Source organism: Taudactylus pleione, unplaced genomic scaffold (assembly GCF_031769625.1).
Source record: "Taudactylus pleione unplaced genomic scaffold, aTauple2 ptg000156l, whole genome shotgun sequence".
Taxonomy (NCBI): Eukaryota; Metazoa; Chordata; class Amphibia; order Anura; family Myobatrachidae; genus Taudactylus; species Taudactylus pleione.
In genome coordinates this window covers 3,655,289-3,672,392 of record NW_028284558.1, presented here as the reverse complement: position 1 = coordinate 3,672,392, position 17,104 = coordinate 3,655,289, and the positions used below count along the sequence as shown (strand labels likewise).

Below are 17,104 nucleotides of genomic sequence, written 5' to 3'. Positions count from 1 at the left end.
ATTCCCCACGCTGTCTATCAGTCTCCTCCCCACCCTTTGTCCCTTATTCTCACCCCCACCCTGTCTCTCTCAGCCACACCCCCGTGTTTCTCAGCCTCATCCTCCCCCTGTGTCTCTCAGCTTCCCCCGTGTCTCTCAGCTTCACCCCCCCTGTAACACTCAACCTTATACCCACTGTGTCTTTCAGTATCATTCCCCCCCACATCTCCCACTTGTACACCCCCTATCGCCGGGCCTGCCAGTGCTTTAAGGGACTGCTTCTGAGTCACATGTAGGTTTGGAATATGGATGGATTACTACCTGAATGCTAATGGGACTATGTGCAACTTGTATGTCAACACATTGCACTGCCCTACCATAATCTCTCAGCTAGTGCAGCCATTATCACTAGTGCTGGCACTTACACATACCCCATGCTGGGTGCAAGAGATCCATCTGAAATAGGCATCCTCTTGCAAATGCATGAATCAGAATAGGACGTAACTCTGGCTGCACTCCAACTTCCATGACACTCAAGCAAGATGGTTCTCTTCCGTGTATACAACAAGTTTGCCGCCCAGGTGAGACCTAGCAATCCCCATTGATTGGATGGAGAGAAATGTCCAAGATTCTTTTGACTTGAGTCACTGGGACATATGCAAAGATGTGCATCTTCTGTAACTAGCTAGAAGCATTCAGACCTGCCTTCAACTCAGAGTCAGCCCTTAAATGCACAGCCAAGAATGTACCAACATTAATCATTGTATTATGTCTCCATATTGTAGGGTAAGGCTGTCCAACTGCTGGCATGTGCACCTAATGTCCACAATCACAATCACAGACTCTATTAGCCACAATTATCTATTATAACTATTACTGGGTGGAAACCACTGACATGTAGTATACAGTATGACGACAGCAGTATTGTAGAGGTTTTATGAAGCTATGTATGCATCCATGAAACAAATGCAATGAATATAATACTGGCTGAAGAATTATTACCTCATCTGTCATTAAAGTGGCAATGGATCGTCCAATCTCATGATACTGCTGTCCTTTTCCAAGTGGTCCCAGAAGTATGAATAGAAATCTGCAAGTAGTAATATAAAAGTAATCAGATGGGATGACCAAACTATAGGCAGCAGTCCTTGTCCCAGAGGGATCTTAATATTTACGGTACATTACCTATCACATGGGCACTTGTACATACACATGGGTTCATCTTCATAGCATTCAATTACCTTACTAACATGCCCTTGTGCGGGAGGAAACCCATGCAAATGTGGAGAGAACATACAAACTTCACACTTTGGGCTGGTTGGAGTTAAACCCATGCCTCCAGTGCCTTGAGGTACAGTAGCAATGTGAACCACTATGCAACTCATAATGAAATAGGTAACCAACAGAATTACTTAATTCAAAGTGATGAAGTCAATTTGTATTGCTCTAGAGCAGGGGTGGCAATAACTGGCCCTCCAACTGTTGAAGTACACATCCCAGCATGCCTTGCAACAGTTTTAGAATGGTCAAATAGCAAAACTGTGGCAGGGCATGGTGGGATGTGTAGTTCTACAACAGCTGGCGGGCTGCTTATTGCCCACCTCTACTCTAGAGTAATCAACGCAATAATAACCAATTCACATTCATTTTGACCTTGGAGTTGTCATTCTATTGTTCAAGACCAATTTATAAGGAAGGTATCAATCAATGATAACATCTTGTAGAATGGAAGTAACAAGTTAGCATGGGAACTCCACTTTACTAAATAGAAATGCCTAAACACAGTATTTTACTAGCATTAATCCACAGAAAGCTTGTGTGTCAACAACTAATTATTACATTTCAGTCATGGGATGGACACCAATGGCTATATATTCTACGTAGTGGGTTTTTGAAAGCTGACAATACAGTCTGGCAATAATATTGAATAACAAACCATTGCAGTTAATATTATAGCTGTTTTCAATCTAGTTGCCAAAGCAAGTCCTGGTTCGTCACTAGTAACATCACACATTCTCTTTTAAATTAAAGGGTCACTAACCACAAATTTTTTTGTACCTAAAACAGGGCAATATATATTTTAGACATATTATTATGCTACCTGTCTGTGTAAATATATCCTTAGAAATGTGACATGGCTATGAATTAATTGACATATATCTCTTGACCATGCTGACAAGTTATTCTATCTCAGAGGCAGATGTACTAAGCTCTGGAAAGTGATACATTGGGAATTGATAAATAACCAAGCAATCAGCTCCTGTCATTTTTCAAACACAGCCTGTAAGATGACAGTTAGGAGCTGAGTGACTGGTGGTTTATCACTTTCCAGAGCTTAGTACATCTCCCTCTTAAACTGACAGAGCTTTAGAAGTAGATAAAGGTTTTTGTAGAAGAGAAAGCAAACAATGGAACTGTACTAGAATTATATTAGAAAATAGTTAACCTCCCAGAAGAAGAATGAATAGATGAGCAAATTTTTTATTTAATAACATTTCCGCACCAATATGCACCTCTTGTCACATTTGGCCATGAAATTTTGCTGGTTTTGCAGTGAGAATTTGGCTTTAAATCTTCCTAGTTCTACTCCACCCACACCATACAGCAAAATCAATTGATCTTGGTCATCGCAGCTCTATTCATTGAAGGAAATGCAAATGTAAAAACATAGGCAGAATGGCATTGCATGTAATTGCAAGGCAAAAGCGTAGTGCTTCTATAAATACAGCTACATTTTCTGCCTAATTTACAACTGCAATTTTCTTGAAAATGCTGCATTTGTGTGGAATTGCCACAAGAAATATAGGAGATTCATACACTCATTCTCATAAAGACATCAAATTCCTTTTAATGACCACTAAAGACATTGGCCCTCATTCAGAGCCGTACGCTCTGAGCAGAGCGCACGCTCTGCATGAGGGCCGGGCTCCATTTTCATGGAGCGTCCTCCTGGACGCTCGTATAGCTGTGGGTCACCACCCACAGGCTATACGAGCGTGCATTTTGATGGCCGCGATGGTCGTGACCATCGAAATTGCGAGCCGGAGCCTGCGGTTGAGGTTTTCAACCGCAAGCTCCGGAGTGATTTTGGCTCTATCAGAGCCAAAATCACTCCCACTGACATCACTAGTGATGTCAGTGGGCCGGCTTCTGACGGGAGGCGTTCCCGTGGGAACGCCCCCGTCAGGGAGGCACGCCCCCGGCATGCCCACCAAAGGGGGCGTCCTGTCAATCAACATTGACAGCACGCCCCCTTTGATCGGACACAACGAGCGAAGGAAAGTCCTTCGCTCGTCGTGTCTGGCGCATGCGCACGACGGAGCTACTTCCGTCGTGCGCATGCTCAGTGCAGACCATCGACCCACTTGCGAGCGGACAGCCGCTCGCGAGTGGGTCTGAATCAGGCCCATAGCTATATATTTTAAATTAAAAGTAAGTTTGATTTTAACGCTGGCATTTATAATATACAGCAGAGATGCCGACATACTGGCTGTCCTTCTGGAAGGGAGCAGCCAGATCGGCAAAATCGGGGGGCGTGGACGGCTGTTGTGGGTGGAGCAGGGGCGTGACCACACATCATTTTGGCCCCACCCCTGCTACACAATGCCGATAATCCCGTGAATCGCGTCACAGGCCCCCCAGCTCCTGGGGATTGTCATGTAATCAGGGGGGGGCAGCTTGCGGGAGGCTTGCCTGCCTTCCTGGGAGGCCGGGAGCAGCACCCGATTTTCGGGAGGCTCCTGACCAAATCGGCAGGGTAGGCAAATATGATATACAGTGGCATAACTACAGGGTGGCTAGACTGGCAAATGTCCAGGGGCCCACAAGGTGAAGGGGGCACACTGCCGTAGAACCTGTACAGTCGCTCTGAGCGTCCTAAGGACTCTTGGAGCAGTGCAGTTGTGATCTGGAGTCGGCAGTCCCCAAACTCACCTAGAAGCGCGCAGGTGTGTATCCAGCGATCCGAGCGCCCCAGGCAAAGTAAGGGACTGGTGCCCAACCCCCGTATTGTAACTAGGGTCAGAGTGCTTTGAAAAAGGGGCATGGTCTCATGGGGAAGGGACGTGGCCTCAAATTAATACCCCCAATTCAAATTAAGCCACACAGTACTGCCCTTTACTCACATAACACTGCATAGTAGTATCCCTTCTTCACATTAGTCCCCACAGTAGTACCCCATATACACGTAACGCCACACAGTACTGCTCCTAATACATGTTACACCACATGCTAGAGTAATTAGAGCCACACAGTAGTAACCCTTATGCACATTATGCCACAGAAGAATAAAGGCCCACATGGGTTGGGTAAGGAATGCCAGCACTCACCCTCCCTCTAGTGCCTAACCAGGGGCGTATCTATAATAGGTGCAGGGTGTGCGGGAACATGGGTGCCTGGGGCAGGGGGGCCCCGCACCGCACACCCTGCACCCATAATATTACTTACCTCTCCGGAGTCCCACATCGGCGCGTGGGTCCGGCGCTGTAAAATGACTGGAAAATGGCCGTGGCGGGCATTTTCCCGTCGTTTGCGCATGCGCAGTACAGGGAAAATGGTGGTCGCGGCCATTTTCCAGGTGACCTGTGCATACACTATAGACTCTGGGCACACTCTAGTGCCCAGAGTCTATACTCCGGCGCTGGCCGCGCACAGCTCAGTGCGCTGCCGGCTGCCAGGCAGAGAGGAGGGGGTCCGTGTCGGAGACTGCACACGGGCACCCTCCTCTCTAGAAACGCCCCTGTGCCTAACCCTACCCATCCCACTAACACCAAGGAGGGAGCAGAAGTCAGTGAGGAGGAGGAGTATAATACATAGATGGGGAGGAATAAAGCTGCCAGGAGGAAACAGCAGTCAGTGGGGATGGGAGGGGAAGAGGGAGAGGGGTTATAGTACCTAAATGGGGAGGAAAAAAGCCCTCCAGGAAGGAGTAGCAATCAGTGAGGAGGTAGGGAGTATAGTACATACATGGGAATGAATAAAGCTCCCCAGGAGGGAGCAGCAGTCAGTGAGGAGGGGAGGTGTAATACATACACAGAGAATACAGCCCAGCGATGAGATTAACCCCCATCATACACTAACCCCCAAATCCCATCAATCACCATCATCCCTCATATCATGCCCCAGGATCATTACCTGGAAGCTTTGTTCCCTTCCGTTTCAGCGGCCCCAGAGTGCCCTCTTCCTCCTGCAGCCTCCAGTCTCCCCCGAAACCCATATGATGACCAGAGCCGTGGAGACCCATTCAGACAGCCCCCTGCGAGCTGACCCGGTATCAGGGTCAGACAGCCCCCTGCGACCCAGCCCGGCATCAGGATCATACAATAGCGAGCCGTGCCACCTAGAGGCCTCTGGGAAATGTAGTTTGAAGGCCTCCGGCACCGACCTTAGCCGCGTCAGACTGCACTGCAGCTCCCATGGTGCCCCTGTGCACGGTAATAGGAGGACCTACTTCTGAGTTCTGAAAAGTAGTTCAGACTCTGAACTACTTAAGCGATTCTACCCATGGCCATGGGTGGCGCCCCTCCCTCAGCCAGTGCCCCTGGCAAGTGCCATCCTGGCCAATGGGTAGATACACCCCTGGAAGCGCGCACCCTATGCCCATGACACACCTGCTGCTGCTGCAATTGGCTGATTGCAACAGTGCATGCCGCCGCCGCTGGGTATACACAGGGACTCGCAGTGAGCACAGAGAGGTGATTGGCCAGCCACTGCATGCTGGGCTGAGTGAGGAGGAGATGAGCCCGGGCAAGTAGGATGCTGCTGCTGCTGTGGATGGAGATGATGAAGGAGGTGTCAAACTTCAGTGTTCTGGAACCTAAGTTCATGTTAAATTTAAGTGACACGGATCTGCATTAAGCCAAAGAGTTTGCAGATACATACAGCAAGAACATTGCCCCAGCATTTTCGCGAGAGATTCTAAGTATGTGATCAGCACTTGGTGATGAGATCATAAAGTGACAATCAGTGAACTCACCTGAAAAAAATCACTTTCTTTCATCTAGTTTTCCTGAAGTTTATATAGCTCTTATGTTGTTTCTGACCATTCGTATCAAAACTGCAAGTGCGGATCGTTCTTTTTCCAAATTTAAAATCATAAAAACTGAGAAGCAGCATGAACCAGGAAAGAGTGACAGGTTCAGCAGTTCTATCCATCCAGTACTTGGCTAGGAAGCTGGATTTCGAAGAAGTTATAGATAACTTTGCCAGGTCAAAGCCAGAAAGAAGGAATTTTAAAGTATGAAAAGCTATACAGTAATAAAATTTAACAAGTAATCAATTCTGATTATTATTTATTTTGCATAGGCAGTAAAACGCTAATTCTTTAGAATGTCCTTGGCTGAACGAATTTACATACATTAGGGGTGAGAGGGTTCGGATTTCTGAAATCCGAACCCCCCCGAGCCCCGCCGATCCAAGGCCGATTCGAGTCAGGCTCGACTTTTCCCGCCTGACTCGGATCTGAAATCGAGGCAAAACGTCATCATCCCGCCTTCCGGGTCTCGCAGGTTTTGGATTCTATATAAGGTACCCACGTCGGCGCCATTTTCTCACTCGGCTGTGGACAGTGAAGAGGGAGGGTGGGAGTTAAGTCTAGCTGGGTAGTGTAGTGTACTGCAGTGTAGTTTTGTGCTGTGCTGTGCTGCTGTTGTCCATAGGGGCTGTGTCCACTCCTCCAAAGTCCATAGGGGCTGGGTGTGTTGTTCTGTGCAGTCAGTTGTCCATAGGGGCTGTGTCCACTCCAAAGTCCTGTGCAGTGTCCCAGTCCTAAAGGGGTGGTGTAGTGTTATCCAGGGGGTGTTCTGTCCATCAGGGGTGCTCCCCCCAAGTGCAAAAAAAATATATATTTTTTCTGTGTTTGTGAATTGTGTGCGCAGTACCCGCACGTGCATCAACAAAGTAGCGCCAAGCGTGCGCCTGTGTCATAAGTAAAGGGCCGGCTGGCTCATCCGTTAAAGGGTGCTGTAACCCCCAAAGTGCACTCCAAATAATATATATTTTTTTCTGTGTTTGTGAATTGTGTGCGCAGTAGCCACACGTGCATCAACAAAGTAGCACCAAGCGTGCGGCTGTGTCATAAGTAAAGGGCCGGCTGGCTCGTCCGTTAAAGGGTGCTGTAAATCCCAAAGTGCACTCCAAATATTTTTTTTTTCTGTGTTTGTGAATTGTGTGCGCAGTAGCCACACGTGCATCAACAAAGTAGCACCAAGCGTGCGCCTGTGTCATAAGTAAAGGGCTGGCTGGCTTGTCCGTTAAAGGGTGCTGTAACCCCCAAAGTGCACTCCAAACACAACAAAAAAATATTTTCTGTGTTTGTGAATTGTGTGCACTGTGGCCGCACGTGAATCAACAAAGGAGCAGCGCCAAGCGTGCGCCTGTGTCCCATAAGTCTGTTAAAGGGTGGTGTAACCCAAAGTGCACTCCACAAAAAAGAAACAATTCTTTTATTCCTGTGTTTGTGTGCGAAATATATGCGCAGTAGCCGCACGTGCATCAACACAGCAGCAGCGCCAAGCGTGCGCCTGTGTCATAAGTCAAGAGCCGGTTTGGACATCTGGTCCAGACTGAAGGACATGCCAACAATTTCTGACATGTCTACTGTCACTGCATATGATACTGTCACCACTGACAGAATGGTGGAGGAATTATTTTCTATGTTTGTGAATTGTGTGCAATGTGGCTGCACGTGCATCAACAAAGGAGCAGCACCAAGCATGCGCCTGTGTCATAAGTAAAGGGCAGCTGGCTTGTCCGTTAAAGGGTGCTGTAACCCCCAAAGTGCACTCCAAAAAAAATAAAAAATTCTTCTTTTTTTCTGTCTTTGTGAATTGTGTGGGCTGTAGCCGCACCTGCATCCTCAAAGCAGCAGCGACAAGCGTGCGTCTGTCTGTTAAAGGATTACATCGGTGACAGCATCCAAGTAGGCATGTCAGACAGTCCGTACCTGTACTGGCAGGAAAAAGAGGCAATTTGGAGGTCCCTGTACAAACTGGCTCTATTTTACCTGAGTTGCCCCCCCTCCAGTGTGTACTCCGAAAGAGTGTTTAGTGCAGCCGGGAACCTTATCAGCGAAAGGCATAGGACGTTACTTCCACAAAATGTGGAGAAGATGATGTTCATAAAAATGAATTATCAACTCTTCCAGGGAGACCAGCTTCCAGAACGTACAGAGGGACTTGTGGTGGTGGATTCCAGCGGGGACGAATTAATACTCTGTGAGGATGAGGATGTACACAACACTGAAGAAAGTGAGGAATCGGTGAATGAGGAGGATGAGGACGACATCTTGCCTCCATAGAGCCAGTTTGTGCAGGGACAGATTAATCGCCAGCTTATTTTGTGGGGGCCCAAACGAACCAATAATTTCAGCCACAGTCGTGTGGCAGACCCTGGCGCTGAAAATAATTGGTTTGTTAAAGTGTGCATGTAATGTTTATACAACATAAGGGTGGGTGGGAGGGCCCAAGGACAATTCCATCTTGCACCTCTTTTTTTTCTTTGCATTATGTACTGTTTGGGACCTAGGGCCTGATTCAGACCCACTCGCGAGCGGCTGTCCGCTCGCAAGTGGGTCGATGTTATGCACTGAGCATGCGCACGACGGAGGGAGCTCCGTCGTGCGCATGCGCCAGACGCGACGAGCGAAGGAAAGTCCTTCGCTCGTTGTGTCCGATCAAAGGGGGCGTGCTGTCAATGTTGATTGACAGCACGCCCCCTTTGGTGGGCATGCCGGGGGCGTGCCTCCCTGACGGGGGCATCACCGCCTCCCGTCAGAAGCCGGCCCACTGACATCACTAGTGATGTCAGTGGGAGTGATTTTGGCTCTGATAGAGCCAAAATCACTCCGGAGCTTGCGGTTGAAAACCTCAACCGCAGGCTCCGGCTCACAATTTCGATGGTCGCGATGGTCTCGACCATCGCGGCCATCACAAAGCACGCTCGTATAGCCTGTGGGTGGTGACCCACAGCTATACGAGCGTCCAGGAGGACGCTCCATGAAAATGGAGCCCGGCCCTCATTCAGAGCGTGCGCTCTGCTCAGAGCGTACGGCTCTGAATGAGGGCCCTAGTTTTTCAAACTGCCTTCCTGTCTGCCACTGCAGTGTCACTCCTAGATGGGCCACGTGTTTGTGCCGCCCACTCGTGTCGATTAGCATAGTCATGCAGCTACCTCGGTGCAACCTTTTTGGACATACAAACACTATTGTGAAGTGTGAGGTGTTCAGAATAGACTGGAAATGAGTGGAAATTAAGGTTATTGAGGTTAATAATAGCATAGGAGCAGAAAAACCAACACATTCTGTGATTTTAGCTGTTTTTATGCTTTTTTTCAAAAAAATACAGATCCAAAACACATTACCCAGAACCCAAAACACGGAAGGGTGGTTTTGGCAAAACCAATCCAGATCCAAAACACGAAGAAAGATCCAGATCCAAAATCAAAACACAAAAGTCGAAAAGTGACCGATGCACACCCCTAACATACATACAGTATATTGTGTTGATCAATGATCTGGAGTTTCATTGTAAATTGTATTGAGATTTGTTACGTATTTCTAATATGCATGATACAGAAATTATTTAGATATGATAACACATGTAGACCTAAGGGTTTATAGAACTCAAATAGGAGGCCCCCCTTGAGAGTTTGCCAGGGGCCTCCAAGCTTCTAGTTGTGCCCCTAGAGCCGGCCCTACGTATAGACATAATAGGCATATGCCTAGGGGCAACTGGAATGCCTAGGGACATCCCAAGCTTAGGGCAAGTGGTAGATTTTCTTTCTTCCAGCTGGCTCTGGCACTGATCAGAGCTAGCCAGGAGATGTCAGAACTGAGGCTGCAGCAGCAGAACTGGTGCTGGATGAGAGGTGATGTGTGCTGTGCTGTGAGGGGTGGTGTGCTGGGTGAGGAGTACTGTGAAGGGTGCTGTGATGGGTGAGGGCTGCTGTACAGTGAGGTTAGAGAGGTACTGTGAGGGGAGAGCCTGTGGTGCTGTGAGCGGAGAATGTGCCCTGTAGAATGCATTCTGAGGTGATGGTATAAAGGACTTCCCCTAAAACCTGTACCTTTTTTCTTTAGTTACAGCAGTGTGATGTGAGGGGAGAGCCTGGGATTATCTGCTGGGGGCTCCAGCCAAAATCTTGCCTAGGGCACCAGATTGGTTAGGGCTGGCTCTGTACGCCCCTGATAATATATTACCGTGAAACAAGCAGCACATGCTGTACCTTGATGGAATGGGGACCTCTGTGAGTCCAGAGAGCAGGACTGCTGGAGAAAGCCTGACAAAGGCAACCACTGCGCGATCTAAAAATTCCAGTTCACCAACTAGGATGTTTGAAGCTTCTGCTCCAGGTGGGATCTTCTTCATGAAATGCAAGTCAAACTAATCGGGGAAAAACATATTTGAGTCATACAAAAAGCCTAGATGATTTTCACGTTACACTACAACTTTTGTTTTTTTTAACTTAACCTTTACATGAATTTTGTTCTTATACCAAAACAAACAAAGGCCTATCACAACACAATTTGTCTTAATTTCAAAGATATACAGTAGATAGATATTTAGAGATTATTCATATTTATTCTTGATCATGCTTACCACAATGAACTGTTATAGGAAATATTCAAAAATAACAATATAAAAGGACTGATCATCAGCACAAGCACGCCTTGTGAGCACTTCAAAAAAAAAATAATGAAACACATATTAATCCTAGAAAAAAATTATGCCAATTAATCATAGTAAACTGTGAAATTCGGATTGTCCAATGGTGCCAATTTCATGCTTTGAATTAATATTTGGAATAGTAGAAGAATGAACGAAAATTGTTCTGAAAACAATTATTTCCATAACCCCATACCTACACACAATGTTACTAGTGTGTGGGACCATCGCAATTTATTGAATGCAAGTTAGCAACCACATGTGACTGCAGTTGTGTTTGAGAAGCAGTTTCACTTTCCTTTGAACTGGAGCTGTTAAACGCAAGTCAGACATCAGTCTATACAGCCTAAGCTTGGTTGTCTTAAATAAAACAAGGTTATAAGTTATATCTTTAAACATGACTTTGGCCCTCATTCAGAGCCGTACGCTCTGAGCAGAGCGCACGCTCTGAATGAGGGCCGCCCTCCATAAAAATGGAGCATCCTCCTGGACGCTCGTATAGCTGTGGGTCGTGACCATCGCGACCATCGAAACTGCGAGCCGGAGCCTGCGGTTGAGGTTTTCAACCACAAGGCCCGGAGTGATTATGGCTCTATCAGAGCCAAAATCACTCCCACTGGCATCACTAGTGATGTCAGTGGGCCGGCTTCTGACAGTAGGCGTTCCCTTGGGAACGCCCCCGTCAGGGAGGCACGCCCCCGGCACGCCGATCAACATCGACAGCACGCCCCCTTTGATCAGACACAACGAGCGAAGGACTTTCCTTCGCTCGTCGCGTCTGGCGCATGCGCACGACGGAGCTCCCTCCGTCGTGCGCATGCTCAGTGCAGACCATCGACCCACTTGCGAGCGGACAGCCGCTTGCGAGTGGGTCTGAATCAGGGCCTTTGTTCAGTCAGCCATGGTGGACTCAGGGCCTGATTCAGACCCGGACGCTATTTGCGGACGGTCGTTCCAAAAAAGGGGCAGGATATTTAAATTGAGCGCTCACTCTTTGCAGTTTGTTGACGCCTCTAAGTCTGGGCGAGCGAAAGAAAAATGCGCTCGCTATTTTGTAAAGACGCCCCTTTGCCATTCGCATCACACGTCATCTCCGGTATTTATTAGATTAATCGGGAACATCGAAAGGCATCTGAACTGCTCGCAGTGCTTGTGGTAGCTGTTTCCTACCGCTATCACTGCGAGCAGTTCAGGCTAAAAGACAACCAAGTGACGTGATCGATGACGCTCCTTTACTAATTATGCACTCCAATTAAACGCCCTTTTGACCGTTAGGCACGCCTGCGTTCGGATCTCCACTCCCCCGTTTTCAAGCACCTTCCCCTGTTACCACCCACAAACGGTACATTCTGTCAATCAAATTAGCAGCCCCTCGCTGTTTTGCGAGCAAACGATTTCCGACCGTAATGACTGGTTTGCGCTGGAGTATTACGATCCATACGCATGCGCAGTTGTGCGAACATCGCTCAGAGTGAACGAGCGGCCGCTTACGAGCGGCTCTGAATCAGGCCCTCAGTTATGGACACTTGTTCTAAAATTAGTCATGTTTGGCTCAACTAACTTCCTGAGCCAAATGTAATAGGGTGAGAGTTTAGAAAATGTGAGAGTAAACTCTCACACTTTTTAAACTCGGCCAATATAATAGTGTCTGAGAACATGCAAACTCACGTGTTTTAAAGACTCGCGATTTAAGCTCTCATCCAAATGTTTTCCCATTTTGAAGATACAACTCTACCAATATAATATTGTGGGAATTCACTGCTAAATTATCCCATTTTCTAAACTCTCACCCTATTACATTTGGCCCCTTTTGTCGGAAACATCAACATTCTGGAGGGAGTTTTGCCGGCGGAAAATACATTGCTTAATAGGTACAGTATTGAGAAAACATCTGTCATTTATCGTGGGGTCAATAAATATATAATTAGTGTTCGAGATATGCACAGACCCCCATGTTTTGGTTTTGGATCTGATTTATCATTGTGTTTTGATTTTAGCAAAACCACCCTCAAGTGTTTTGGTTCAGATTTGGTTTTGGTTCATGTATGGATTTCTTTAAAAATCGATGAAAATCAATAAAAATTGCTAAAAATAAATTTTGAGTTTGGTTTTTAAATCAGAGTTCCGAACTGAGGGCCTGATTCAGCACGATTCGCAAAGCTGCATTTGCACGCACCCGCTCGCTGCGAAAATATGCTAATGAATGTAATCGCATTGCAACCACAGCACTACACCAAGACGCCCATCACTGTATAAAGCCGCCCACTTCCCATGACATACGTCCGCAAGTCTGCGAGAACATCGGTAACATCGAATAACTTCGGGACCTTTCGCACAGTTGTGGATGACCTAACCCTACCTCACAAACTGCTAAACTTCCTGTTGCCATCTAGACATCTGCCAGCGTATGCTATCACAGGGGCTTAATTATGCACGCCCCTGTAACGGCGTTCAAACGCACAGTCATGCCTGCATTCCTTCGCCCACCATCCCTCTCCACCCACAAACGGTCACTTTATGTCAATCACTATGCTATGAGACTGCGTGCTCACTGCCGGTTTGCACATGCGCACTGTGATGCATACGCATGCACAGAGCACAAACATTGACCGGCTGCGTGTGAACGCAGCCTTGCGTTCCAACCTGAGTAAGGCCCTGACTGCACAAACAAACTTGGACACGGTTTGACTCGGAATAAGAACCCCAAAGTGGTTCCGAACTAGGACTCGATTCGATTTGGATCCCCAAGTGATTCCAAACTAGGACTCAATTCGATTCGGAACCTCTACGTTTGGGTGTGTTCATATTTCAGGAAAACCGAACTGCACATAAAAAAAAAAATCTAAATACTGTATATATACAAGTCCAAGATCCGGCACTCATCGGTGTAAATAGTACTGAGGCCCTGATTCAGAGCCGGACGCTCTGACAGAGCGCTCGCTCTGAATCAGGGCCATCCTTCTTCATTTTTAGAGCGGCCTCCTGGCCGCTCATATAGCTGTGGATGACCACCCACAGCTATAGCGAGCGGCCAGGAAGATGGTCGCGATGTTCAAGACCATCGCGACCATCGGGCTTGCAACGAGACCCTTGTGGTAGGGTCTCGTTGCCGCAAGCCCTGGAGTGCTTTCGGCTCTATCAGAGTGGGGCCAGCCCCAGACGTAGGCATTCCCATGGGCAGCCACGCCCCCGGCATGCCCACCAAAGGGGGCGTGCTGTCACTCAACATCGACAGCACGCCCCCTTTGTAGCGAGACCCGGAGCGACGGCTTCCCGTCGCTATCCGGGTCTCGCGCATGCGCACTGGGCCAACATCGACCCGCTTGCGAGCGCTCAGCGCTCGCGAGCGGGTCTGAATCAGGCCCTGAGCACTTTATGTTGCATTGAGTGTCATCTCATTTTCGACCGGAATGCCGCCTGTGGGACTATATATATATATATATATATATATATATATATTAGCAAAGTTCAGCAGTGTATCTCTGATACAAAGACGTGCTGTACTGACCAAACCAGAAAAAAATGGTCGTTTTATTTTAAATGTTTCAACAGCCATCTGTTTAGTGAGACACCAGCACACGTTCTGTATTAACATTTACAAGATTATCCATGCAAATTTAGCTGGCATGTCCCCAGAGTTTGAGAATACGGCACCAGAGATTTCTGTATTCTGTCAAATATTTATACAATTGATGTTCCAAAAAATAAAACAATATACACATAACAGAGTTAAGGCAAAATAAAAATTACACAAAACAAAATTCATTTTTATTCATTTAATCAATTTATAAAGGTTGGGAAAACAGCTAACTAGCAAAGGAATATTGGGCCTGATTCAGAGCCGGACGCTCTGACCAGAGCGCTCGCTCTGAATCAGTGCCCTCCTACCTAAAAATGGAGCGGCCTCCTGACCGCTCGCATAGCTGTGGGTGACCACCCACAGCATATGCGAGCGGCCAAAAAGATGGTCGTGATGGTCAAGACCATCACGACCATCGGGCTTGCGACGAGACCCTGAGGTAGGGTCTCGGTGACCGCAAGCCCTGGAGTGATTTTGGCTCTATCAGAGCCAAAATCACTCCAGTGGGGCCGGACCCAGATGGTAGGCGTTCCCAGGGGAACGCCTCCGTCTGGCAGCCACTCCCCGGCACACCCACCAAAGGGGGCGTGCTGTCAGTCACCATCGACAGCACGCCCCCTTTGGTGCGAGACCCGGAGCGACAGCTTTGCTGTCGCTGTCCGGATCTCGCGCATGCACACGACGGAGCTCCCTCCGTCGTGCGCATGTGCATTGGGGTAACATCGACCCGCTTGCGAGCGTCCTGCGCTCGCGAGCGGGTCTGAATGACCCCCATTGTTCCAATGCAGAGTAAGATTTTCCAGGACAGATTGCATACTACTAATAAATAATAGTATCGGGGATAGTGGCAATAGGTGTAATTCCCTGCTCACCAATGCAGCAACCACCATTGTTTTATAAAGAGAAGGTGATTGAAACCCAAAGGGATGGACAATATTTTTGTACTTGCACTTTCTTCCACAGTGGGCGCTATTTGCATGGGGGTGCCAATGTCAGAGGTGGAATAGACCTTCTACAATTATTATACATAGTTGAGCTTGCTGGCAATCAATGCCATCACTCAGCGGAAAGCCCCACAAGGAAAGGGCATAGGGCCTGATACAGAGCTGGGCGCAATGCCGATATTTGCACAACTGTGTGATATGTGTTATACTGCACATATCCCCTTTGCACATGCGCATGAGTCACACTGCGCATGCGCCAAGTTTCATTACCGATGGCGGTCGCAGTGAGGAATTGGAGTCCTTACAATGTGATTGACAGATAGGAAGCGTTTGTGGGAGGTGACAGGGGTGTGGTGACTCAAACGCAGGAGTGTCATTACCGTTTCGTGGTCAAGACTGTGCCTGCGGCTGTGAATTTCTATGCAGTGCTTAAGGCTCTGGTGGCTACTTCCAGCAGACATTCTGAGCGACCATAGGATGACTCAGAAGATCGTTATGTGACCGACGGTGCGTCTCAATACAAATCTTGGTGGCTGCAACATTAGCATATTTTCACACAACCAGGGCAGGATTATAGGAGGGGCGACAGGGGCGTTTGCCCCAGGGCTCTACACCTAAAGGGCCCCCACACAGCAGCAGCAGCTGCACTAGACCAGGCACCGTTATTAAGCCCCGCCAACCTAGCGGCAAAATGCCACAATTCACTAGTCAATCCACTGGAGGCAGAGCCAGTGTGATGCATTTCCATTACAATTGTGTCATTTGGCTCTGCCCCTTTCCGAATGACCCGCGAATCGCGGCCAAAGCCGCAAAGGGGGCGGAGCTTAATAAAATGGTGCCTTCCTGCCAGGTCCCCTCCCCATCCACAACATGCAGTGCAGATGGTGCAAGGTAAATGTGTGTGTGTGACTTGTGTGTGTATGTATGTATGTTTGTGTGTAATGTACAGTATGTGTGACACCTGCATGTGTGGTGTATATATGTGTTTTTCTGTGTGAATATATGTATGTGTGTGTAAGTATATAAATATATGTGTGTGGTGTATGAGTATATATAAATATATACAATTATATTGATAGTGGCCCCCACAAAGCTGTTGCCCCAGGGCCCCCTCAAACCTTAATCCGGCCCTGCACTCAACTACTGTGTACGGGATCGCAGTTGCAGTAGGATTTGTTTCCACCTCTGAATCAGAGTCATAGGGGCCTATTCATCAACACTAAAATAACGTTTTTAAGGACATTTTCCTTAAATAACGTTATTTTGGTATTCATGTAGCCACTTAGCACAGGAGATATCACAGATATCTCCTTGCTAAGTTCCCCTGCGTTAATTTCCACACTCCCCATACATTAGTATGGGGATGTGGAAATTGTGGTATTCATCAAATTCCGAAAATTATAAATTTTCGGAATTTGATGCAGTTACTATTTGCCACTGTGAGGTGGTGAATAGCAGGTGAAACTTACCTGTATCCGCGTGTGCAGGTCCCCCGACGAGTCCCTTCGGCGCTCTGCTCCATCCTCAGGCTCCGGAGGCTGGTCGGACATGTGTGCTCCCCAGCAGAGCACAAGAAAGTTTAGACAAAAAAAAAAAGTTTTTTTTTTTTCATTCCTGTCATGTGGTCTGCTGGGAAACCACATGACAGACCAGCAGGACGGAGCCGGAGGCTGCTGCGTGGACAGGTAAGTCGGGGGGGGGGGGGGGAGGTGAGCGGAGGGGGGAGGGGGGTGGGAGGGTCGGGGGGGGTACGAAACTTAACGCATCTGTAGGCAGTGCTGCGCATGCGCTGGTTTTACAGATGTAACAGCGCATGCGCAGCACTGTTTCCAGATGCGATAAGGTAGTGTAGGCAGGGAAAAGTATCTATTTCCCGAAAAGCTGTCATCGCAAAAATGACAGCTTTTCGGAATAGATACTTATGGAGAGGTGGAATGATG

General features: G+C 47.8%; 1 protein-coding gene across 4 annotated transcripts in view; it reads right to left on the bottom strand.

Moving 5' to 3' along the window:
- SLC4A10 (solute carrier family 4 member 10) overlaps positions 1-17,104 on the bottom strand; it is a 297,890-nt gene that overhangs the window by 66,973 nt on the left and 213,813 nt on the right. For all 4 annotated transcript variants that reach the window (XM_088474821.1, XM_088474819.1, XM_088474822.1 and 1 more), the window contains exons 8-9: positions 10,201-10,358; positions 982-1,069 (exon numbers count right to left, since the gene is read on the bottom strand). In XM_088474821.1, coding sequence (XP_088330947.1) covers positions 982-1,069; positions 10,201-10,358 — 246 coding nt within the window. The remainder of the gene's footprint in view (positions 1-981; positions 1,070-10,200; positions 10,359-17,104) is intronic.